General features: G+C 41.3%; 2 protein-coding genes across 5 annotated transcripts in view; one reads left to right on the forward strand and one right to left on the reverse strand.

The window, feature by feature from the left end:
• The first annotated feature begins 681 nt into the window (after positions 1-681).
• CCDC68 (coiled-coil domain containing 68) lies at positions 682-23,287 on the forward strand. Of its 4 annotated transcripts, XM_054031389.1 has the most exons (13): positions 682-778; positions 2,061-2,112; positions 4,578-4,655; positions 9,041-9,183; positions 9,914-9,946; positions 11,285-11,428; positions 12,055-12,180; positions 12,864-12,992; positions 15,539-15,612; positions 16,750-16,855; positions 18,097-18,180; positions 21,114-21,190; positions 22,184-23,287. In XM_054031389.1, exons 4-13 carry the CDS (start codon positions 9,061-9,063, stop codon positions 22,248-22,250), a joined length of 963 nt encoding a protein of 320 aa, XP_053887364.1. In that variant the 5' UTR covers positions 682-778; positions 2,061-2,112; positions 4,578-4,655; positions 9,041-9,060; the 3' UTR covers positions 22,251-23,287. The 4 variants fall into 4 exon arrangements, with proteins under 4 accessions (XP_053887364.1, XP_053887362.1, XP_053887363.1 ...); XM_054031387.1 differs by lacking the exon at positions 4,578-4,655; XM_054031388.1 differs by lacking the exons at positions 682-778; positions 4,578-4,655 and adding an exon at positions 1,045-1,134.
• Positions 5,146-24,158, reverse strand: part of RAB27B (RAB27B, member RAS oncogene family) — a 226,879-nt gene continuing 207,866 nt past the window's right edge. The window contains exon 7 of the mRNA XM_054031395.1: positions 5,146-5,681. The gene's annotated coding sequence lies outside the window, so the exon portion shown is untranslated. The remainder of the gene's footprint in view (positions 5,682-24,158) is intronic.

Raw genomic sequence — 24,158 nt, forward strand, 5'->3', positions numbered from 1 at the left:
AATTGAAACCTCCTCTCCCCTTAAAAGAGATTCATACTCCTTCCCCTGTCCCAGAACTCAGCAACAGCAAGATACATAACACTATTCTCAAGTCACTGCTGAGTGTTCCTTGCCATTGAATGCAACTGAGCCATCACATACTCTTAAATGCAACTTCAAAGGGCTTCGGGATTGCACTTTGCCCCAACTCACTGGCACATTAGGCAGCAATGAAGTAGTTAGTGACGACTGGAGTTAATGATTTTGGCTTTTGCACACCTGGAGCCGTGGCTTTCATCCAAGATGGTTATTAACCCCCTGGAAATGCACTGCACCTTGATCATTATTGTGAAGTGATTTATATATGCTTGACAAAGCCATGTTAACAAAATAAGACTATTTGTCACTCTAGAGACATAGGGTGAAAAAAGAAATTGCCCTGCCTGGCAGTACATTTGCCAAGAGAGATTGTTGATCTTACAAAGGGGCAGCGTTGAATATTAAAAAAAACAAACAAACAAACAAAAAAACCCACCACAATGGCTTTACTCACTGCTCTGACACTCTCACCTGGTTAGCTCAGTGGCAATAGACTTTGAAACTGCCCTGCCTTTCCTGCGTTTACATAGCAAACACAGAGGGAAACTGGGTCGAGTTTCTCTCTCCCAGGGGACTCAGCCTCTGCTGCTAGGAGGAGAGAAGGGAGGGGCCGGGGCTGGGCTGCACCGTCCCCGGACGTGAGTGCGCGGGAGAGGAGCGAGTGAGTGGAGAGAGCCGAGGAGAGCAGGCGGCTCAGCAGGTAAGGAGCTGTCACCCACCAGCTTCCTCCATAGGCCAGCGAGCTGGGGAGGAGAAAGGGGCATTTCAGGGCCCCTGCAGCGTGCCCAGGACCTGGTCGCCCCTCCTTCCCCGGATCAGTGAGAACAAGGGAAAGGGCTGCCACTTCCTGTCCCTAGAGATTCAGGGCATTGATCATTTGAGGCTGGAAATGCGCAGGTGTGGAAGCTGGGTAGAGGGGACTCAGCTGATTTTTATCACTCATGATCTGCTGTGTATGCCAGCTCTCTAGGTTGGGGGCTGCCTCTCCTCACCCCCCCATGGATGGAAAGCACCGGACACATCTTGGATGCCACTGCATAGCACAAGACTTAATAGGTTTTCCTCTCTGTCAGAAATCCTTTGGAGTTTCAGTGGGTTAGGTTTTGCACGCTCTCCCTGGGCAGGAATGCTGTGGGTGTTTAAATGTGTGACAGGTGGGAGGTTAGAAATGTGAACAAAGTGAAGTGGCGGTGTGTTTTACATTTAGCAGATCTTGTTGGTGGAGAATGTGAGTGCTTGATTGGGACCTATCCTCCCAACCCTTTACTTGTTCAGACCCTCCTGTGAGTAACACTAGTAACTAACAGGAGAAAGGGATACAGAGTGAGTGAGGTAATATCTTTCATTGCATGCCAGCTTGTTGGGGGAGAGAGACAAGCTTTTGAGCTACACAGAGCTCTTCTACCTCTAAGCTTGTCTCTCTCCCCATCAGAAGTTGGTTCAATAAAAGATATGGCCTCATCCACCTTGCCTCTGTAATATCTGGGGTGCAACAACAACACTATCTAACATGAGAAAGGGACAGCATTGCAGACCTCTTAATGTTTGTGGTGAGTCTCTGGTAATGGAGAGATATTTCGGGGACAGTAACATCTAAGGGTGATTTCATTAGAATAAAGGAGGAATAGAAGCACAAAGAAGGGAAAAGATTGTGCTTAGATGTACAAACAAGGGCACCGATCCTGCAAAAATTTACATATGAGCTTAACTTTACTCACTGATGTCAGTGGGGTTACTCACGGTGTGTAAAGTTAAGTATGTGCAGCATCAGAGCTTAATTAATTGAACTGTGTATCTTCCATCCAACAAATCAGTCTAGACAAAAAGTCAGAGGGGAGACATGTGATTGTGGCCAGGGTCCGTTAGTGGTGGTGATCTGGGCATTTACAGGCTCTGGAGTGTGAGGCTGACCTTGACAGCTTTAATTTTGTTGTGCTGCATCTATTTCCAATGGCACTTTTACTATAATTCTTTGTTTTCAGGTACTTAGAACCTTCTGGAAAAAAATACCACTTCACATGTCTCCTCCCAAAGGTGAGATTTGTTTTTGTTCTGATTTTTTTTGGTACAGTTTGGGAAAATCCTTGTTTATTATTTGTATTACAATAACATGGACAGGCCTCAAATGAAATCAGGACCCCATTGTGCTAGGCACTGTACAGGTATGTAGTAAGAGTCTCTACTCTGAACAGCTCACAGTCTAAAGAAGCTTGACAGCCAGGATGGAAGGGAAAACGGAGGCACCTACAGATGATGTGACTTCATGCACCAGATTGGTGGCAGGAGTAGAACTCCTTTCTTCTGAGTGCTGTCCAGTGTCCCATCACCCTTATTATGGGAATCATTACCACCCCATTTACACATGCTACCTATATATACAAATTCCCCTCTCCAGAAGAGCACTGCAGCATATGATTAATTCTAAGTGTGTGGGTAGTCCCATTGAAGTAGATGGGACTGGTATAGTGCTTTGCTAGAGTGGGGCCCCAATTTTAATGCCTGTACCATCTATAGTAAAAGTAAATGCACTAGTCAAGTTATTGCTACTGGAGGACCTAACCATTTGATAACTTCAAAAAATCTGAAATAAACATCTCAACCATAATCCTGTATTAATTTAGCTTTTTGCCTAAATCAGGCATGTACTAGAGATGAAGATTTATTTCAGAGGATGCTTACTGCATCATCTCTTGCAGTTACAGGCAACACAGATAATTGTCCCTTGATATGAGGAACTTTGCTCCCTGTGAATGTAGACACCCTCATTGCACCCAAAGACAGAGTAAATATTTGCATGTTTGTTTGTTTAGTAAGTTGAAAAATCCAGGCATGTCTTGGCCCCCGTACTCCCGCCCCCTCCCACCTCCATGCACACATGCTTTTGGTAAAGAGTAAAATAAATAGCTGATTATATTCTCATGGGGGGAAAATACTCTAGTATGATAGTTGCCTGAACTATTTATTGTAAATAAATTATCCAGTGAATCTAGGTCATTTAGCAGTACACATATTCTTCATGAACCTATCCTGCTTTCTATAAATATATTTGCCAAACGACTCAGAAGAACGATTTTTCAGTTTATGGGTTGTTTACGAATTGTTCCCTTTGACTATTTGCAGTTATATTTGTGCTGTATGATTAACAACCAGCATCATCTGATACTGTTTCTGTACCATGATTGGATGAGAGAAACATTTTTAAATTGGAGAATAATGAACAGTAAACATTCTTCTCTGAGCACAAATAGCAGCGTTCACGTGTAAATACAGGTATTCATACAAACTATTGCTCAAACATGCATGAGAACAAAATACCCCAAGAAACTTTCCAAAGGTATTCATGAATAGCAAATTAAAAGGTGAATACATTTTTACTGAGTATTGTTGAATCAAAAGGCTACTTTTCACTGAAATTAATGTATGCTAACACTGCATTGCAGTCATCATCCAATTCTAACTTGTAGCATTCAAATGTATTCCATACCGAGAAAAGTTTACAACCAAGTGGAAAATATGTGCCTGCGTCATGCTGGTTGTCTAAAGATTAACTTTGAATGATCCAATTTGGATACTCAAATTCATGCTGCCCTTTAAAATAACTACGAACCAGCCAACCCCTAGACCCTAAAGCTAATCATGTAAAAGAGATTTCCATAAGCAGGTAACAGTAGAGAGTGAAAAGAAGAATCAAACTGACACAGAATAGGTATTTCTACTTTTATGGGACCTATTCTGAAAAGATGTTTATAGTAAAGGAACTAGTTGTCATGCTTATATGGCGAACAGTGCTTTCGAACTTTTTAGTCCTTCTCAAGTGGACCTTTAAGTGACAGGCTGGGCTTGCCGCACCTCAAACTGGATGGAATTGCGTGGTTCATCCATTCTGGGACTGCGTCTCTGGGTGTCAGCTCCCTATTTTCTGAACCGTGTTAACGCAACAGGCCCGACTGCATTTGGCTCCTGTAAACCCTTTCACTCCAGGGACATGCGGTAGTTTAGGGTTCCCATTGAGCTCTCTTCTCAGCTTTGGCAAAACAGCTCTGTTGCCAGGATTGGGGTTGTGGAGTTGCCTCATCATGCTGTAATTAAACCTTCCGGTTGAGTGTGAGTGTTGGGGTGCTCCGTTTCTGGGCCATTTTGTTGCCTTTCTCTTTGGTTCCCCTAACAAGCCCTTTGGATCTAACTCCATAGCAAGTAACCCATCATAAACAAACACAGAAGCATGCACTTTATTCACAAACTATAACACAGATGTTTCCCAGCTTGTCACACCTGGCAGCTGCAAAGCTGACAGAGAAAATGTAACTTACTTTGCAAGTGGCAATTTCAGAATATTGCAGTAGGACACCTATGTAAGATGCAAGTTGGCATCTATCCAGAGTGCAATGTTAATTGTTGGCATTACAAGGTCAATACAGTTCTATTAAGGATCTTATACCGTATCCTTTACCACGGTATCTAAATGATTTTTATCGCTCATGATCTGCTTTTTGTGCCAGCTCTCTAGGTTGGGGGCTGCTTCCTTTGTCTTTTCAGGTGCAGAGAATGTGATGGGCAGAGAGAGGGGGTGTTTTGAGGTATTTGCCCCTGCTTTTTATAATTTGAGTCCCCCTCTTGAAAAATATTTCCAGCTGGGAGCAAGATGACTGGCAGTCTGTGTGGAAGGTCATGCCATTCTGTTTCTTTGCTAAGATGTACCATATATACTCAATCATAAGCCGGTTCGTTTATAAGCTGACCCCCCCCACCCAAGATGGATAAGTAAAAATGGAAATTTTTTATGACCCATTCATAAGCAGATTCAGGCAAACTTTGGCTCCCGAGCCATCAGGATAAGCCGCTGGCGGGCCGAGACGCAGGCACGGAGGTAAACCTAAGTAAACAAAGTGACCCAGCCTGCCAGCGGCTTACCCTGACGGGCTGGGACAGCAACTGGTAGAGAAATTTTGGGGGGAGAAGCTGGGGGTCAGGGGAGTAACCCCTGTGACCACCCCTGACATGACCCCACCCCTAGCCTGGGACCCCCACACTCTCCCCATCCCATCCCATCCCATCCCTTCCCACCTTATCTGGGGAGGGCCGGGGAGGATGTCTCTGGCCTGGCTGGAGCTGCTCCGGCAGGCTGGGTGGCACAGCCGCAGCCTGCTCCGGCGGGCCAGACCGGGTGGCGCGGCCACAGCATGTTCCGGCAGGCCGGGTGGGCGGCGTGACCGAAGCCTGCTAGCCCTGGAGCTGCTTCGGAGGCTGGGGAGAGAGCAGCGTGGCCAGAAGTGGAGACACTCTGGCCCCGCCTCTTCCCTTCTGGCTCTGCTGGCTGTGCTGCCTCTCCTTGCCCCCTTTGTTGGGGGGGAGGGACTGTGTCCCACCTCTCCCTCTCTATACCTGTTCATAAGCCGACCCCCTTCTCTGATGCTTCCATTTTTTACTAAAAAAAATTTGGCTTATGAATGAGTATATACGGTAGATTTTTTTGTTCCTACCCCCTTTCCTACCAAAGAACGATCATTTAGCAGGTAGTGGTCCATCAGCCTTGTTTACATCTGGCAGAGGCGTCATCTTGCTCTTTGTCTCTGAGGAGCTGGTTTGGCCACCCCCGGATTTATCTGGAAAACATACATTTGATCATGATCTCAGCTTTATGTTTATAACTTTGCATATAACACATATGTGCATTTTACTGTGATAGTATCGATCAGCAAATTATGAGTTTTTAAATGACACCCCATAAGGTGCACCTTGGACAAACATTATTACAATAAGAAGAACAGGAGTACTTGTGGCACCTTAGAGACTAACAAATTTATTAGAGCATAAGCATATATATATATGTATATGCATCCGAAGAAGTGGGCTGTAGTCCACGAAAGCTTATGCTCTAATAAATTTGTTAGTCTCTAAGGTGCCACAAGTACTCCTGTTCTTCTTTTTGCGGATACAGACTAACACGGCTGTTACTCTGAAACTTATTATTACAATAGCATGTAGGGTGTGAACATAGGTATATATTCTGTCACATATTTAATGACTTGGAGACCAGGCTGGTTGCATTGGTAGATGGTCTCCTCCTTGCTATGTATGAAGAGGCAGTGTCAGAGCTGACATTATTCAATCTATCAGCGCCTTCAGTGCTGTTGATTGCAAGGTGGTGTTGAACAGACCTCTGGACTGCAGTAGGAATGGAAGAGGCTATTTTTTTGGGTTGCTCCGTTCTTGATGATCATTCACAACTAATTTTTGAGGACAAGTTTTCCTTCTCCCTGACGGTGTTTGTATAAGGGGTTCCACAGGGTTCTGTCTTGTGTTCCCTGTGGAACGTGTACTTGGGATCTTTAGGAGGGTTAGTAAGGAGACATGAGTCTTCAGTATATTGGTGATACGCAGATGTCTATCACCATTCTGTCCAACCAGGCAAGAGCTGTGCATTCCCAGAATTTTGGTAAGACTTGGGTATACATGAGGGCTAATCTGGGAAGACTCAATCTGGATAAAACTAAGGTAATTTTGATTTGGGAAGCAGCTACAGGACATGGCCAGGATTATCTCAGTCTCTTAGACCAGGGTATGTATCTGTCCTCCTTTTGTTTGTGTTCACAAAAATCTAGGGATATGGTTAGATTTCCAGCTACTCTTAGGTGGCAGCAGTGGTCAGGATGATACTCATCCTCATGTGCTTCTAGCCAGGAGGTTGTAAATTTTGTTGCTGGATGCAAGCCTCAGTGCTACTGGTCATGTTTTTGTCACCTTGAGGTTAGACATCGGCTGTGAGCTCCACATGAGGCTATGCCTGTTCAAGACCATTGTGAACTGAAGCAGATATTGAATTTGGCAGTCCACTGATTGTATTATCTCTTGCCATGATCTTCCCTGACTGCCTGGTAGTCTCCTGGTGAAGTTTAAGATCTTGTTCTATGGGTCAAAACCAATCAAGTGTTTATAACCCATCTGTTTGAGTAACCATCTTCCACCATGCAGTACTGCTGCAGCTGTGATCAGCAGAGATGTTGGAGCTTATAAGAAAGGGGCTGCTGGTGGGTCTTTCTCAACTTTGGACCCCTCATCTTTGGGACTCACTCCCTGACTCCTGTCTAAAATAGTCCAAATCCCTTGACGTTCAGGGCACTCTGAAATGCCTGTCTATGATCCCAACTTTTGGGTGAGTGGGGAAAAATTGTGAGGTGGTAATGGTGAGTTCTTTATTTATTTTCTTTGATTGTTGGCATGGGAGTGACTTGAAATTGCTGGATTTGTAATTTTGTAAACTTTTTAAAAACCGGAGTCTTAAATATTTGTAAAGAGCACCCAAAGCTCATATGTTAAAGAAATTACAGTTTCTCTCCTTTTGTTTTCTGCTGGAGATGGGTACTTGAAGTATATGGAAGTTAAAACTTCTGTAGCATGGATTAGTTGCTGATGATTCTTTTAGCGCAATGTGCAAGCCAAGTCCATGCTGCTCATGGTGGTGGTGTCATCCCTCATTTATTACAGCGTTAAGAGTTTCAAATTGCCTAATTGGGTTTCATGAGAAAATGCCTTAATTAATTAAATGTGCTGACTTGATGGTACTTCCTGTTAGTAAGGCAATAATTTCAGTCTGGGATGAATAAACAAGTGCTGATGCTGTAGGCCAAAGCCTCATGTAGCACAGGAATCGGATTGTTGCTGCTGAGTTAAATGGAACTTACTTTAATAAGTAAGTTCTTATTACATTGACATTTTGTGTTTAAATAATCACATTTTAAATGAGATTTTACAAGTACAAAACCCAAAAATAAGCTGTAAACTTTGGAAAAATCTCACTCTATATCTACTGCTTCCTCTTCCTCCACTAATGTTTTAAACCTTAATAAAACTTTGCACACTACAATTGGATCTTATTGTTGCAAGAGCAATTGTTAATTCATTTAAGATACTCCAAACATAGACATTTAACAACCTGACTTTTAAAAAAATATATACATTAACCTGATTCTGTATATGGCAAATGGAGTGCAATATATGCATATCTTCTGAGATATGCTGTTTATATACATGTTCACTTGAGATTAATCCAACTGACACTGGATGTCACCATTGTATCACAGAAACAACTGCAAGCAGGTTGGGACCTCATTCTTGGTGTGTAAAGCCAATTTCCCTTGCTTTAGAAAAAAGTGTTTTGATTTGTGACTCTCCCACTGCGATGAAAAAACTCATTGTGGAATGCTATAACATTGTGTCCAGTCTTGCCACTTATTCAAAGTGAGCTGTTGTCTTTCAGTGTGAGTAGTCCCACTGATTTCATTGCACTCTTACATTGCATAAGTGAAATCAATGCAAGTACTTGTGGAGTACAGTGTTACTCAATCTGAGTAAGATGGCAGAGACAGGAACTCCTATAACATTGGAGTTTTGGGGTGTGGAATGAAGTGACAGGTGGAACAATAGTTTTGAATAAGCAAATACTTAAACGGAAATTATTTGGATTAACAATAAAAAAATCACTGATGTGTTATGCTGCAGCACATTTGAACATACATTCAGTTGCAACAATTGGATAGGGGACTAGGGTGACCAGATGAGAGGAAGAAAATATCAGGACACATGGGGGGAGGAGTCGCCGGCGGAAGAAAAAAAAAAAGCGGAGTGCAAAATATCGGGACGCGGGACAAATGCCTAAATATCGGGACGGTCCCGATTATATCGGGAAGTCTGGTCACCCTATAGGGGACTTCCTTAAGTCAATTGGGGGGTGGGGAAGTAACAAATCTTGAAGACTTGAGAGGTCCTTTAAAATAGGGAAATTATGCACAAGGTCATATTTGCAGCTGTCTTCTTAAAGGCATTTAACTGTATAATATGAACCTTACTGTATATGTTATTAATGATGCAATGGATGTGTAGCTGCATGTACAAAATTAAGTTAGTTCTCTATGGATATTTGTATAAATAAAAGACAAAATCCACTTCTGTCCCAACTATACAGAGCAGTGAAGTGCACACATAATGACTACTGCAGTGAGGCTCACAGAACGTGTAACAAGAGAGGACCAAGGGATGGAAGGAAACTCTGTCCTTTATGGATCTTCTTGTGCCCAAATCACTGAAGAAACAGAATACATAAAAAAGGTACAATTTTTTCATTATTCTTATTGTGCTGTCTTGTCCTCTGATCCGGAGGAGAACAATGAATACATCCCATTGCAAGTAAGAAAATAAAAAATCTGAATCCTTCTACACTGTCTAAATTTTCCAAGCTAAACAAGCGTGTGTTGACTTACTGGGGAAATTCACAGTTCACTGTCCCTTAAACTCTTTCTGGTCTAATACCATTTTAATGGAGTCTAACACACAACCTCAAGGAACATTGATTAGTTTGAGACAAGGATTTAATTGGGGTATGCACAACTGTCTTTATAATGAGTCATATGAGGGAGCAGACCAAATGCTTGTCCGAATGTCACTCTGAAAATTTTGTACCAAAATTCTCAAGCATCCCATGATCCTAAGTCATATTCATGATGCAATATCTGAGGAAGGGATGAATTTTTGAAACAGGTGCGAGACTTATAGCATATGCCCTCTTTTGGGTCAATGTTGATCCTGACACTAAAATAAATAAGTTCCATGCAACCATTTCTGCATCAGAGATCTCTTGGACAATGTGGTTTGGCTTGTTGAGGACAGATGTTTTATTTCTAGTATCCAAGCAAAAGAGCACAATGGTGATCGTTCCCAAAGGCAACTTTTCTGCATTGCTGCTGACCTAAGGAGAACGTCCTGGAATAACTAACCTGGCAGATTGACAAGAAAAAATGATCTTTCTTTTTGTGACCTATTTCTAATCTTTTCCCTGCAGATCAGATCCACACTAGCAAAGATTCAAAATCAGGTATGCAAAGAAGCAGCAAACCATAAAATTGCAAATGACAAATCAAATGCATAGGCTTCCCTTCCCCTGCAGCTCCCAGTCCCAACCCTCCCTGCACAACCGCTCACCATCTCCCGTCTAGCTCCCAGTACCGCTCCCCACTTTCATCCCCAGTCACAGTTGCTCTGTTCACACTCTAAACTCCTTCAGTCTGTCCCGAGAACATGCTCAATCGCTCTGTGGGGATGGCACATACACAGCCTTGTCAGCACTAGGAGATAGGAGGGGCTGGAGCGTGCTCAGTGAGGATGGAATTTTGGAGATTTTAGCAAGGTCTAAGACAGGGGTAGGCAACCTATGGCACACGTGCCGAAGGCGGCACACAAGCTGATTTTCAGTGGCACTCGCACTGCCCGGGCCATGGCCACCAGTCCAGGGGCCTCTGCATTTTAAATTAATTTTAAATGAAGCTTCTTAAACATTTTAAAAACCTTATTTACTTTACATACAACAATAGTTTAGTTATATATTATAGACTTATAGAAAGAGACCTTCTAAACACATTAAAATGTATTACTGGCACGCGAAAGACTCGGCACACCACTTCTGAAAGGTTGCCGACCCCGGTCTAAGATCTCTACAGAGCATGTGAAAACGGTGATTATTCAAAGGCTTAGTGCTTGACCAAACTTTGGTGGATATTAAGAAGAATATCAAAAGGCACAGCACTGATACAAAGGCCACTCTCTAGTCTATGCTCCAAAGCAGGGACTTTCTCTAGCATCATTCTGAAATGGGTGAACCATTTTGGCAGAAACATTCCAAAAATACTCATCCTGAAGGAGACACCTGGCATGAAAAATGTTAGCCCAAATGGATTAAGTCTGGCAAATATAAGCAACTAAAAGAGGGTCTTATAATGGGAAGTGTCAGGAAACCTTCATAATAGGCATTGCTGCTAGTCCCAATACTATAATACGCCATATGCTGCAATATTCTAAATGTTAATTAACCTCATGTACGAAGTAACACTCTGGAGAACCAAAAGCAGTTATTTATTGGTAATGATGTGCTAATGCTTTCAAATGTAAAACCCTGGAGAGCTGCACAAATAGAACACTGTTTTATGTAATATTGAAGGTGGGGAATTAGTCAGTACCTGGAAACTGTGGTGATTGTTGCTTTGTAATTATTCTAGACCATGATCCTGCAATGAACGCCATGCAGGCCTGGGTACCTGGAGCTCAATGCAGGTTGGGGGCCTGAGATAGGAAACTAGATGAGGGCAGGGTTACCTTCATGACCCCAGTCTGCTAATGCTGTCGTTTACAAATTATTTTCATGTTTGTTCATTTTCAGCAACCTTTCCGAGTGCCCAGAAATGAGTTGGAGGGTGAGAAGGACACGCTTAACTCCAGCTACAATCTAACCCTGGAAAAGCTGAAAGAGACTGACCAGCAGCTCTTGCTTGTGAACAGGGAGAATGAAATACTAAAGATCAAGGTGCTTTCCGTTTTAACAGTCTCTAATGCATATTTCAGCTTGTCAGCTGAAGAGAAGATCCAGTTTTACCTGGATTAAAGTTCCATCCCAGCAGTGGCAGGAAAGCAATCGTTCATCATGGCATTGCCCTCTCTATGAAGTGCAATAACCCTGCAGAGTCTCATCAGATTTTCTTATTAGGATGAAATAGATTTTTAACTAGCTGATGGTGGAATTCATACTGAAGTATGTTGTTGGGAACTACAGCTTGTCGGGCTGTGCTCTGGGTTTGGATTTTCTTGCAGTGGCTCCTGGCATGAAGGCTGCTCAGCCAGTGGTCTAGAGCAGCTGTGTTTGTAACCAGTCAGAAATGTATCAGTCATTTTAAACCCTCAACCTTCATCTCTGGTCAGGAGGGACTTTTGTATCACACAGAAAATCTGCATCCTTTATTCAAAAATTATATGGCAAATAAAATTTAAATTCTAATTTTATGGGTTTGTAGGGGGTTTTTTCCCTGCAAGAATTGGTGCTAACAGTTGTTCAAACAGGATAGCAACTGCATCATTTTTGTGCTACTCGATTTCCACACCAAACTTTTAAAGTGTGACATACGTTATTAATCCTATTGCAATGACCTTTTCCAGCTGGATGCGACAAGAGAAGCCGGTGCACAGTCTCTAAGACATGCCTCGAAAAGTCTATATGAGAATTACTGCAGTCGGTCTGAAGAACTTAAGAAAAAGCATGAAGATGATAAACAGCTGATGCAGGTACAGCACTCTCCTGTGTGTGGAAAAGGCAAACATTGGAGCATACAGGGATACAAGTGTTCCTTTTGTCCAATATGCTGGCAACTCCATATGTCAACATAATAAATCAGTACCTTGGCTGTATAAATAGAGACCTAACTCTTTAAAAACACGACTCTGTGGGTCCAACTGATGGTTCCTTAAAGGGGCCTGATTTTCAGAGGATGCTCAGCACATTCTGAAAACCAGGTCCCTTTAAGGTGGAGACCCAATGTGGCGGGATCCAAAATCACTAGTCATTCTTGAAAATGTAGGTCAGGGCTTCTAATGCAGACTTCCATTGTCTTATAGGCTTAACTTTAACTACATTACAATATAAAAATGGAAAGCTTAAAACAAAACTCTTGTTCTGTTTTCCCTGTGTCCAGTCTCAGATTTGATGGGTACAGTGCTCAAAATAAGGCAGGAATAAAGGGCTGGAATTTGCCCTATTCTCTCACTGCTCACTGTTGGGGGGGAAATAGCATGGATCTTTCTTGACTACAGGTGGTCAGGATTTTCACAGAGGGCCTACCGGTGGTCAGTTGTGGGACTGGCAACATACTGAAGAATAGCAGCAAAATGGTTTTGCTGAAAATGGAAATCATCTTCATTCATTGGTTTTGGCTTTTTTTTTTTTTTCCTTCAATTTTCTCTAACCACAGGCCTGCAAACTTGAGCAAGAGCAAAAATTGAAACAAAATCTAGAAAACGTCAATTGTGTAACTGAAAGACTCGAAGAAAAGTACAGCCGGATTGCCGACATGGAGAAACGAGTGCAACGAATGGAAGAGGTATGCTCATAGGGCCCAGTCATGCAGTTCCTGGATAGGCAATAGGAGACTTCCCTGTGCAAGGATCACAGCCACTGTCTCTGAGGCCATTATGTGGCTTTTGTTAGTATCTGTTGCACAATACTGAGGCCTGACCTTGCAGGCTGTTAGCCATGTGGCCAGTCCTTGCTCACTTGCATATTCTTCTTGATCTGGAACAGGTGCTATGAGTAAAGGTGTCAAGCTCTGTGGAACTACAGTAAATATCAATTTCAATTGTATTAGCTCCTACCTCTTAAGTAATAGAACTACAGTGTAAAGGGAAGCCTAAGCACTCTTTATTGTCAGTCTCATGTTGCAATCTAATTCTAAAGAAGAGTTCTATTTCTTTAAAAAGTTTTTGGGCCAGATGCTCAACTGGTATAAAAGTCCCCTTGATTTCAATGAGGCTATCTCAATTTACATCAGCTGAGCATCAGGCCCTTTAAATGTAATTTGTAAATGAAATGAGGGGTCAGGTTTCTTTTTCTTTCAGTTATTTAAAAACTAGATTTTTAAATCAATTAACTTACTTAACCTAAGTGCCAGAAATTAATTCTAATTTACGAGACTTGAAATGTCCTGGTTCCCAATGGTTTTTAAGAGGAAACACCTTCAACTCCTACTCTTGCATTGTCAAAGTACTGTGTATTGCAATATGCTATTAATCTCCTCCCCTTTGTAGTGAATTTCTTTCCAAAATCCTTCCCAAGTTCTCAGCTGATTCAGAAGCAGTGAGTGTTTATAGAGAACAACGTTCCAATTGTAGTAAATAATCGTGAGCCAGTGAAAGGTATTGCAATGAACATATCACATAAAATGTAACTTTCACTATCTGTTCTGGAGTAATTAAGAATGCAGCAAGATTACACATCACTAATACAGTTCTGCCAAAAAGTCAGATTAAAAGCATTTAAATGCAATGTGCTTTCAGGACATTTTTGTCACTTGTCGTGCCAAGCTGTGGTAGGCTCCTGCCACAACTAAGCTGCAGCCTGTGATGGGGCAGTAGAAGAGTTCGGTAGTTCCCCCAGCAATTATGAGTGACTAGAGATAATTCGGTGGGGGAAGCTCATTCTGCAGTGGCTGCTGCAATGTCATTTAATAGGGGCAGCATGTGCACTCTCCCACCCCCATGCTGGATCAGCTCCAGTACCTCACCAGTACAGGAGCTGGGAGGTGGGTCATGTCTCCACCCTAACCCCATTCATCACTCCATCAGTGCTGCTAGATTCTTTCCCTGTTCTTGTGGTTAGGTTCAGGAGGACTGGAAATGTGGTTGGCTTATGCTCCTGCAGCCAAGTGGGGGGACAGTTCCTTGTCCCCTCTCCTCACTTTCCCTGATCCCTATCTTTTTGCACACCTGAGTAGAGTCAGCCACAATAACTCATCTTCCGATATTTTTAATACACCTCTGAACATCTTTCTCCCGGAGTATAATGCCTCCCAGCTCCTGAAGCATTTCTCAGTGGTGTTCCCAAGCCCTTCCCTCTGGTACACCCAGGCAATCCTCATGCACATCAATAGGTTTCTTACCCCATGGCCTTTCTTACCTCACTCCAGTTTCTTACCCCATGGCCTTTCTTACCTCACTCCAGTTTCTTACCCCATGCACTGAAACTTTCAGAGGTGCCTCCTATACCTCACATCTGACTGGCCAGGCTGATAGCAGATGTGGTTTAGCACTATGTAGTTTGGCATTACAAATCTGCACACAATCTGTTGCACTGTGGAGCTGGCTGAGGAAAGGTGCTGTGGGTAGAACACACAAAGCTTCATTTTCATGGCTACATGCACCACAGCTAGGATCTCTTCCAGCCTGCTCCATAGATAGACAAGGCTTATATGTTGATGTGTTTGACTCGTATCTCTTGCTCCTAAAATTCTTTGCCACATTGAAGTCAGTTGTAAAACTCTTTTGTACTTCATTAGGGTCAGGATTTCACTCTGACAGGCTAAGAAGATACATCATGGGGTGGCTGTATGTATTAATGTACTCTTTAAATTTACAACTAGGAATTATTGTACTTTGGTAACTGAATTCTGACTATTTAGTGACCTAAATTTGTCACTTAAGAAGAAGTTTTCTAGTTGGATCAATTTTAATCTCTTGACCCTCAGATCCATCTTTGCAATGCAAAGTACCACTGCCCTTTTGGTAGAGTTCCTGGAGCAGAAAGTGAATTGAACACATATCAGTCAAAAAGCTAATCTTCCTTACTGACAGGCTTTCCTTTAAAAAAAAAAAAAAAAAAAGATTTCTAATTGAAATAATTATTTTTTCCATTGTAAATCAATACACAGCTGCTCCCTGGTAATCCTGCCTTTTCTGACCCAATTCAGAATGATGACAGATGCTTCTGGACCTCGCAAGGGGATGAGGGTATATCTGTAGGTAAATTTCCAGCTGGTTACACCTGACGTATCTCTGATGGTTTTGTATGTTTTCAGATAGTGATAGAAAAAATAGTTAATCACTTTACATATGTTTTGTATGTGCACATTATTGCTTCTTCGTTTTTCCATAGGAAAAGAAAGCATTAATAGAAAAAAAGCAGTCATTTGAAGAGAAGCTTTTATCAAATTCTGAAGATACTAAGAGGTGAGCAAATAGCATATGAAGAAATGCTTTTTCTGTTCTGTAGGATTATTTCAACTGAAATACCTAACAATAACTTGGCTAAGTTCTCCCAAGTAGTGAAGATATACATGATGTTAGGCCTAACGCCTTCACTGTCTTTACTTTTTAAAGAAGAATATAGTTTCTCCTGTGACATGTCCAGTAGGGTTTCCAGACCTGGGTTTATTTAGAGAATAAGTAATTGTTCTCTACTACTCTGACATCTGAAGGCACGCGCTTAAATCTTGCTGTCTTTACTCTGGGAAAACTCTTGGTTCAATTAACAGGAATTCTGAGTAAAGACTAATTACGGATTGCAGGATTTGGTCTGCAGAGAGGAAACCATTCTACCCACTTCAACCCCCACCCTGTTAACCAGAATTAATATCTTAATGGCTTTTGGGGCCTCTTCCAAAGAATACATTTTAATAATTTCTATCTTCAGTTCAATTTCCTCTAAAGCCCACCTCCCTCCCTAGGCTTCAGAGCCTGGGCTCCTGCCCAAGCCACAACTTCAAAGCACTTTCAACATAGCTAGCACAAGCCCTACAAGCCCAAGTCTGTCAACCCAGGCTGGGAGGCTTACTGCCACAGGCTATGTAGACGTTCCCAAGTTACTGTGCAGTACACTATTACTTTGGCAGTATGTGCCATGATGAACTGTTGAAGAATTACTCCAATATATTATACCTAAACTTTATTCTTCCAGTATGAAGTATGAGTGGTGCTGGTTTTCCTATAATTGAATATAGTTGTTAAAGATAATGTAAGAAATAAACTACAATTGTTCCTTCTTTTATATCAGACTGCGCTTATTACCTATGAATTAAATTAGTTCACATACAGCTGATATGAGTCAAGGCCGATATAATGACTTGGAATCCCATGTGGAATGCAAATTTTTGGATCTGATCACTAAAGGAATCTTAATGCCTGTATTTATAATTCATATATTAATACAACTTTGGCCAAACCCAAAAGGTTGGTGCTCAGATTGCTAGTTGGTATATTCTTAGTTCAGAAAGCATATGTCAGGCCACTCATTAGATCTTTTGGGAATAATATATCCCCTTAATATCCACTGAAAACGTTATTGGTAATCTGTCTTTTCCCCACCAGCTGTCTTGATCTTCAAGTGGAGATTTTCACGGTCCAAGAACAGATTTCTCACTTGCAGCATGTGATCCAGACCCAGCATCAAAGCCTACGCAGTGTGATACAAGAGGTCAGGTTAACCAAGCACGTTTAGTGTATGGGGAACAAAAATTGGAGACTTGTTTTAGTGCTTCCTTCACTTTGTGAAGTTTATTATTGATGATGTGATGATCTCCATTACAGGACATGCAAAACCAGTTAGAAATAGATGTTATGTACTATTTTATATATAACTTAAAAGAAAAGAAAGCGGCAACACTTTAAAAAATGGGGGTGATTCTAACCTCCAGAGTGACAGTGATTGAAATAGAATGCTTCAAGGAAGGAAGAAAGGAAGGTTTTTGTGTCCTGCAAGTGGGATGGAAGGACTGAGGTAGCTGCCCAAGGAGCATAGGAGAACAGGCCCATACCTTAGGGTTACATCAGGAAATACTGAGTCCCCAGCCAATTTAAGGTACATTGGGAATATCCCTAAAATGTGGCAGAGCATGGATACTCACTCCCCAGGAGAAGACTTAATGTAGCTTCTGAAATAGTGTTTGGTTAGCTACTACTGCAGAGGCAGCAATGAATACAAGAGCTGCAAACCTCTTATGTATGTGCCACAAAATGAACCGCCTTTTTATGGGGAACATTGAGTCTCTAATGGTGCTTGGCTGCTGCAGTTATAGGCACTGTGTAAGACAGTCAATAAAATAAACAGGTGTCTGGAAATCTATAGGCTGTTCCTTACTAGAGGCTCAAATCCTGCTTGCCTGATGCACACAAGCACTCCTAGTGAAGTCAGAGACTAAAGCAAAAAGGATTTGGACCCAGATAAAGCTGGCACAAAATTTGAAGCCATTTTAATATTTATTACTTTACATCCCATGTAAAGAGGGTACTAATATGAGCTACTATCACAAAGAGTATTAATTTGTGCTTAGCTAAACTACCTGTACAAAATCTAATTCACATTTTGTGAATCGTCATAGGATCATCAGAGAATCGTCTCATTAGCCTTAGCTTGCTTAGGCTAAGAAAGCTGCGTGTGGGGAATAAATGTGTATTTGGGCACAGAGACCAAGAATAAAAAAGGCAGATGGGTTACCTAAATGGAAGTGTGACTTCATGATCTGTTTAAAAATAAAAATAAGTCATTACACTTTCTCTAGAGCATTTTTTTTATCATGTAGACTTCAGACTGTATTGACTTTCTTGATCCTCATGCTCTGATAGCATATCCCCTTACTTAAAGTTTGGTTATTGAAACTGTATCTAATATATTACAAGGTTTGAAAACCATTGCTAACTTTACTTTCTAACTCTTAGATTGAAGAACTGAACAACGGACTACAAAACCAAGATAAAAAAATTAAGGCTATGAAAGAAAAGATAAATATGCTTGAAGCTCAGGTAAAGGGGAAGATTGTATCATACCAAACTCTACAATTGTGAGCCTAAAACTATTTTAAATCTGCATCTTTTTGAGTCTCCTTTTTTCTTCCCCCAAGTAGTCATCAAGAGATTTATATCATCATCTTCCGCCAACTGTGTGGTACAATAAGATTCTTAAAGTATTTTTCTGATGACACAGAAGTGGGAGTGGTTGGTACAGTTGCAGGTGGGGTTTTCAAAAGCATTCAGCAAGGGTCTAACTCTGCTCCTATTGAACACAGTGGTAAGTTTGGTCAAAGTTAGATCAAAGCAGAGTGCTTTTGGAAATCTCTCACCTACATGTCCCTATGTCCCTAGAGCTATTTCTATTCAATATACAATATTGGTGAGTTTGGGGGGGAAGAAAGTCAAAACTGCTAATTTCTATTTATCAGTTATTATTTGCACTATGGTAGCACCCACTGCCTGCCAACGCACTTTCCAAATACGTGCTAAGACACTGTGCCTGCCCCAAAGAGCTCAACCTGAGAACACAAACAACGTATGAAAGCATAAAGGTGAGGGATGAAAGGATAATTGCTTTTTTTGTATCCACTTTCCCCAGCCAGCCTTCTGCCTAATCATAATTCCTTAGTAATTTCTTTTAGGCCACAGGCTGGAAGTGGGAGTTAGGGAGGAGAGGGACCGCGTTCTGCATTTCATAGGGACTGGAGGGAAGCAGTGTGCATTTTGGGGTGGCTAGAGAGGAGGTTGTTGCAGTAATGCAGATATAAAATGAGTGCCTGGATGAGAATTTTAGCAGTGAGGATATAATTTAGGCCCTGATCCTGCAAACACTTACCCACATGGTGAACTTTACACACCACAAATAAAGTGAAGCATTTGTGTAAATATTCTCAGCATAGGGCTTATAATATATATTTTGGGCATCATTAAGAAAGGGATAGATAATAAGACTGAAAATATCATATTGCCTCTATGTAAATCCATGGTATGTCCTCATCTTGAATACTGCGTGCAGATGTGATCACCCTATCTCAAAAAAGATATATTGTAACTGGAAAAGGTTCAGAAAAGGGTAACAAAAATGATTAGGGGTATGGAATGGCTTCCGCATGAAGAGAGATTAATAAGACTGGGACTTTTCAGCTTGGAAAAGAGACGATTAAGGGGGGTATATGATTGAGATCTCTAAAATCATGACTGGTGTGAAGAAAGTAAATAAGGAAGTGTTATTTATGCCTTCTCCTAACAGAAGAACTAGGGATCCCCAAATGAAATTAATAGGCAACAGGTTTAAAACTACAACAAAAAAGGAAGTATTTAGTCACACAACACACAGTTAACCTGTGGAACTATTTGCCAGAGGATGTTGAGAAGGCCAAAAAAGAACTAGATACATTCATGAAGGATAGGTCCATCCATGGCTACTAGCCAGGATAGGCAGGGATGGTGTCCCTAGCTTCTGTTTGCCAGAAGCTGGGAATGAGCGACAGAGGATGGATCGCTTGATGATTACCTGTTCTGTTCATTCCCTCTGGGGCCCCTGCCATAGGCCACTGTCAGAAGACAGGATGCTGAGCTAGATGGATCTTTGGTCTGACCCAATATGGCCCTTCTTATGTTCTGATAGTCTTAAAACATGTGTATTTGGATTTTCTAATAATGTCCCTTGCTCACTTTCAGCTTCTGAGGAAATATTACATGTTGGTATTTTCGAAAGCATTAGGCTACAGTGAAGAACTGTGCATTCTGTCAAAATAATTACCCCATATTTTCAGCATTGCATAGAAACTAGCCTCTTGCAATTTTACATAATCTTCAATAGCAATACTGTTATTGTTTTGTGTGGTTTTTGGCAACATTTTACAGTTTGTAACAATCTTGTGTAATGACACATTGCAGCAATATAGTTCTTGACATCTCATTGTAAACACTAGTCTATAATTCTGGAATTTACATATACAAACATTAAATATATTACAAATAAAATGCTTTTCTGTTATTCAGAATCTTAATTTCAGTCATAGCAGATCCAGTAAATTGATTCTAATTCCAGTATGTGTGGGGCATTATATTTAATCCGCACACACATATAAATATAATAAATACATATGCTATGTTAATTATAACTCTAATTATATAGTTCTAGACATTTTCAAAGTGACCTGTACAGGCTAATTAGTGTTCCCATCCAGCCACCGTATCCCATCCCATCCCATCCCATCCCATCCCATCCACCACCCATCCAGGTCATGCCTGCCCCCAAGGATCTCAGTCTAAATAATCAAGACAGATCAAAGGATAATGATTGCCATGTTTCAGACAGACCAGAGTGGGGAGACTAATGCATGATGCAAGATGTTGTCCAGGCCATCGAGGAGAATGAGGCACCACAGCAGAATACCCAAATCAAAATATTTTGGGGGCATTGTTTTTTTGATGGAAGAATATATAAATATATAAAAAAATTAGTGTAGTCAAAACCTCTTCTTTCTATTGGAAAAACAGATTTGATGGAAAGTTTTTAACCCTCAAAAATGCTTTTCAACTAACAAAAATACTCCTAAACTTCAAAACAGCTGGGCAGGATTTTCTTACCAAGAGAGCAAAATCCAAACAGTGACAGTAATGCTGGGCACAGGAACTTGATGTTTCTTCAGGTTTTGAGGCTCGGCCAGCATACCAAGATTTGCAAAAGTGACTGCATTGTATCCCTCAGTGCCTGTAAACTGTATTGACATTCTGGAAGACCCCAAAGGGCCAAATCCTAAACTGGTGTAAACTGGAATAGCTCTATCAAAATCAATGTACTAATTGGACTTGTTTCTATTTATCTTTGTTGTTGATTTATACAAGCTGAGGATTGCACCCACAAACAGTATCTTTGACTTCCTTAAATGCTATAATGTACTGGTGGAAATGCAATTAATTTAATGTCTCAATTTCAGAATAAAGATCTTAAATACAAGGTGGAATTCTGGTCTGGTCAACCCAAGATTAAAGTTTCAAAAGGTGTCTCAACGATGTAAGATTCTTTTAAAGTTATTGCCATATATCTGAAATCTCTCTTCCTACACTGTCTGCAAATGTTGTTAATCGTAAAAAATTGTGTCAAATGATTAATAGGTGCTATTTGTGTGTTAATGTCACAGTTATTCCAAACTGCTTGAATGATTCTATTTTGGTCTGGTTAGAAATAGTCATAACGTTTTTATGCTGTAGTTTCTTTATAAAGAAAGAAAACAAACGCCTCAATGTGAGAGAGAAATTAAGTAATTGACATTCTAAATAACAGGGGTCTTAAATGTCCAATTGGCAATAAGTCCATCAATGGTGTATCCTTCTGCCTAAATCTCATGTTGCATTCTGACTTGCAAATGTGAATGCCCTCCGTCTTGAAAGAGATATGATGTCTGTCTTATTTACTGAGACACTTATGGAGTCAAAATCATATAACTACACCAACTAGTGAGCATCTGCACAAAATTTTGTCAGATCAACACTAAATATGAAAAGTAGCTTTTAATAATTGGTGAAGAAGATGCTGAATACTGTGATTAGTAGGGGCTTAGAGGCTTGCAGTTTCAACTGTAAAAACATTTTACAGTAGAGTAATGCCATCTCCATTAATGTCACTTTAACGATGTGTGTAATTACATAGGAGAGAAAATTACACATTCACCAAAACAAATGTCTGGAGGAAAAAAACATTAAGACCCTTTCAGAAAACCCTCAGGTCTTGTGTGGGATCAACTTTAATTGCATTAGAGGAAGTGAATTGTTCACCCGAGGACCAGCACTGATGGGCTCTGGAGAAGGGAGAGAGTCATTACTACAGAGGGAAAGCAGCCATGATTCAGGTCTCTGAGGAGAGACTGTAAGGGGGGAAGAATGGGAGTGGAAAAGTGCATTTCACACCAATATCTGGGTACAGTAGAAAGTCTAGATGCCTATACTAAGTTTGTTTCATATTGGTGTGCTTCATATTCTGAGTAATCTTTATCTTTTCTTTTTTTAGTTCATCCAGGATTGATGGGGTGTCCCCCTACTCATTGCTAACTAGGCTGCGGAAGCAAAATGGCTAGATGAGGCCATCAGTGGTGTCTGTTTCCAGCTTCCTCATAAGAACCTCTGTCTCTCCCTGCTAATGACCCTCCATTCAGTCCTTTTACACATCTTGTTATAACACAGCATGCTTGGCCACCAGGAATGGCACTTGGACAGAAGAGGCGTCATTAAATGAATAAACAAATTTGGATTTAAGGCAAGAACTGAAGAGACATTGTGTTCTTTAATGGATAGTCAAATGACAGCAGCATCCTGTGGACATGGCTGATGGTGAAATAGATACTATTGTAACAGCTTCTTACATATCGAAGAGTCCATCTTCAACAAGCATTTTATGGGCCAGGAGGTACATCAAACAGTAGTTAAGAGCATATTCAGGATTAACAAACCAAAATTTGCATAATTATATCCAAAAAGGATCGGTGTTTATCAAATTTTAACACAATACTGTAATGTAACTCTAACTTTTTAAAATTGAGATGTTAATTGTAAAAGGCTATTTAATAAATTATATTTAATCTTTTCAATCTTTACATGTTAGCATCTTAAATTTATCATTTCTAATCTAGAGTAAGTGTGTGTCAATGTTTTTTTTTTTTTTTAAGCTATCAGAACACTATATACTAATAAGTTACTTTGGTTTTTATATAAGCAGTTGGTAGCTTCCTCTAATGGTTGCACAAGTGATGACGTGCTATGCATGTTGATTGCAGTATTTTCAGACTTTGGGAAAAGTCTAAACAGTTTTAGGCAAAGCAAAAGCTTACCTTCTATGGCACTTAAAACAGAATTTATTGCTCTTAGAGACAGATGATGTTAAACTGTTTTGCAATAACCATATGTAGGTGAAAATGGTCATCTGACTTAAGTGGGAATGTTGTAGTCCAACTACAGTATTTATATTTTGAAGCTTTTCCACGGTAAGCTTTCTTCCCAGAGCCTTCCAATAAGTCGGCTACCATCTTCAAGGAGAGAGAGAAATTGTTTCTGTACCCTTTCACTGCTAAGAGGGTCTCCCTGGCTGTTTGTAAGGGAATAAACATTCTAAGACCTGCATGGAACTGAGCTACTTTTATATTGGCTCTATTAGCTGGCAGTGACCAGAATCCAGTGCTAAATTGACTAGATTCAAACCATTGGTCTAGATCTGAGGTGGACAAACTATGGCCCGTGGGCCACATCCAGCCCACGGGTCCCTCCTACCTGGCCCCTGAGTTCCAGCCCCTCCCCCACTGTCCCCCCTTCCCCATAGCCTCTGCTTGCTCTGCCGCCAGCACAATGCTGTGGGTGGCAGGGCTGTGATCTCCTGGGGCAGCGCAGCTGCAGAGCCCGGCCTGACCCAGTCTCTGTGCTGTGCGGTAGCATGGCTGGCTCCAGCCAGGTGGTGGGGTAGGGAGAATTGGATAGCGGTCAGGGGAGTTTGGGGTGGTGGTTGGGGGTGTGGATGGGGGCAGGGAGGTTAGAGGGTGGGGGACAGGGGACCTGAATAGGAGCAAGAGTCCGAGGGGGCAGTTAGGGAATGGGGGGGTTGGATGGGGCAGGGGCAAGAAGTGGGAGGGGTCAGATAAAGGGCAGGGCCAGGCCACATGTGGCTGTTTAGGATGGCACAGCCTCTGCTAACTGACCCTCCATACAATTTTAGAAACCCAATGCAACCCTTTAGTCAAAAAGTTTGCTAACCCCTGGTCTAGATTCTATGATGCATTGCACCTTTCTACTCCCTCACACCTCTTCATAATATTGGAAGTACTGTAGTATAGTTTGACAGCCCTGCTGGTCACCTTGTTTATTTTCACATTGGGGGAAGTTGCTTATACTAGTGATGGATGCAGCATATAAACTCTCAGAAAATTATTACAAACCCATACATTTAAATGAAGGGGACAATGAAATATCACTTTGCTGTAATCAATGCAAGGCTTACC

The sequence above is a fragment of the Malaclemys terrapin genome, chromosome 6 (assembly GCF_027887155.1).
Source record: "Malaclemys terrapin pileata isolate rMalTer1 chromosome 6, rMalTer1.hap1, whole genome shotgun sequence".
Classification (NCBI taxonomy): Eukaryota; Metazoa; Chordata; order Testudines; family Emydidae; genus Malaclemys; species Malaclemys terrapin.

Coding starts and splice junctions, on each gene's coding strand:
- CCDC68 (XM_054031389.1), top strand. CDS start 9,061: ATGACTACTGCAGTGAGGCTCACAGAACGTGTAACAAGAGAGGACCAA. Junction 11,429..12,054: donor ATGAAATACTAAAGATCAAG/GTGCTTTCCGTT, acceptor GACCTTTTCCAG/CTGGATGCGACAAGAGAAGC. Junction 18,181..21,113: donor TAAATATGCTTGAAGCTCAG/GTAAAGGGGAAG, acceptor TCTCAATTTCAG/AATAAAGATCTTAAATACAA.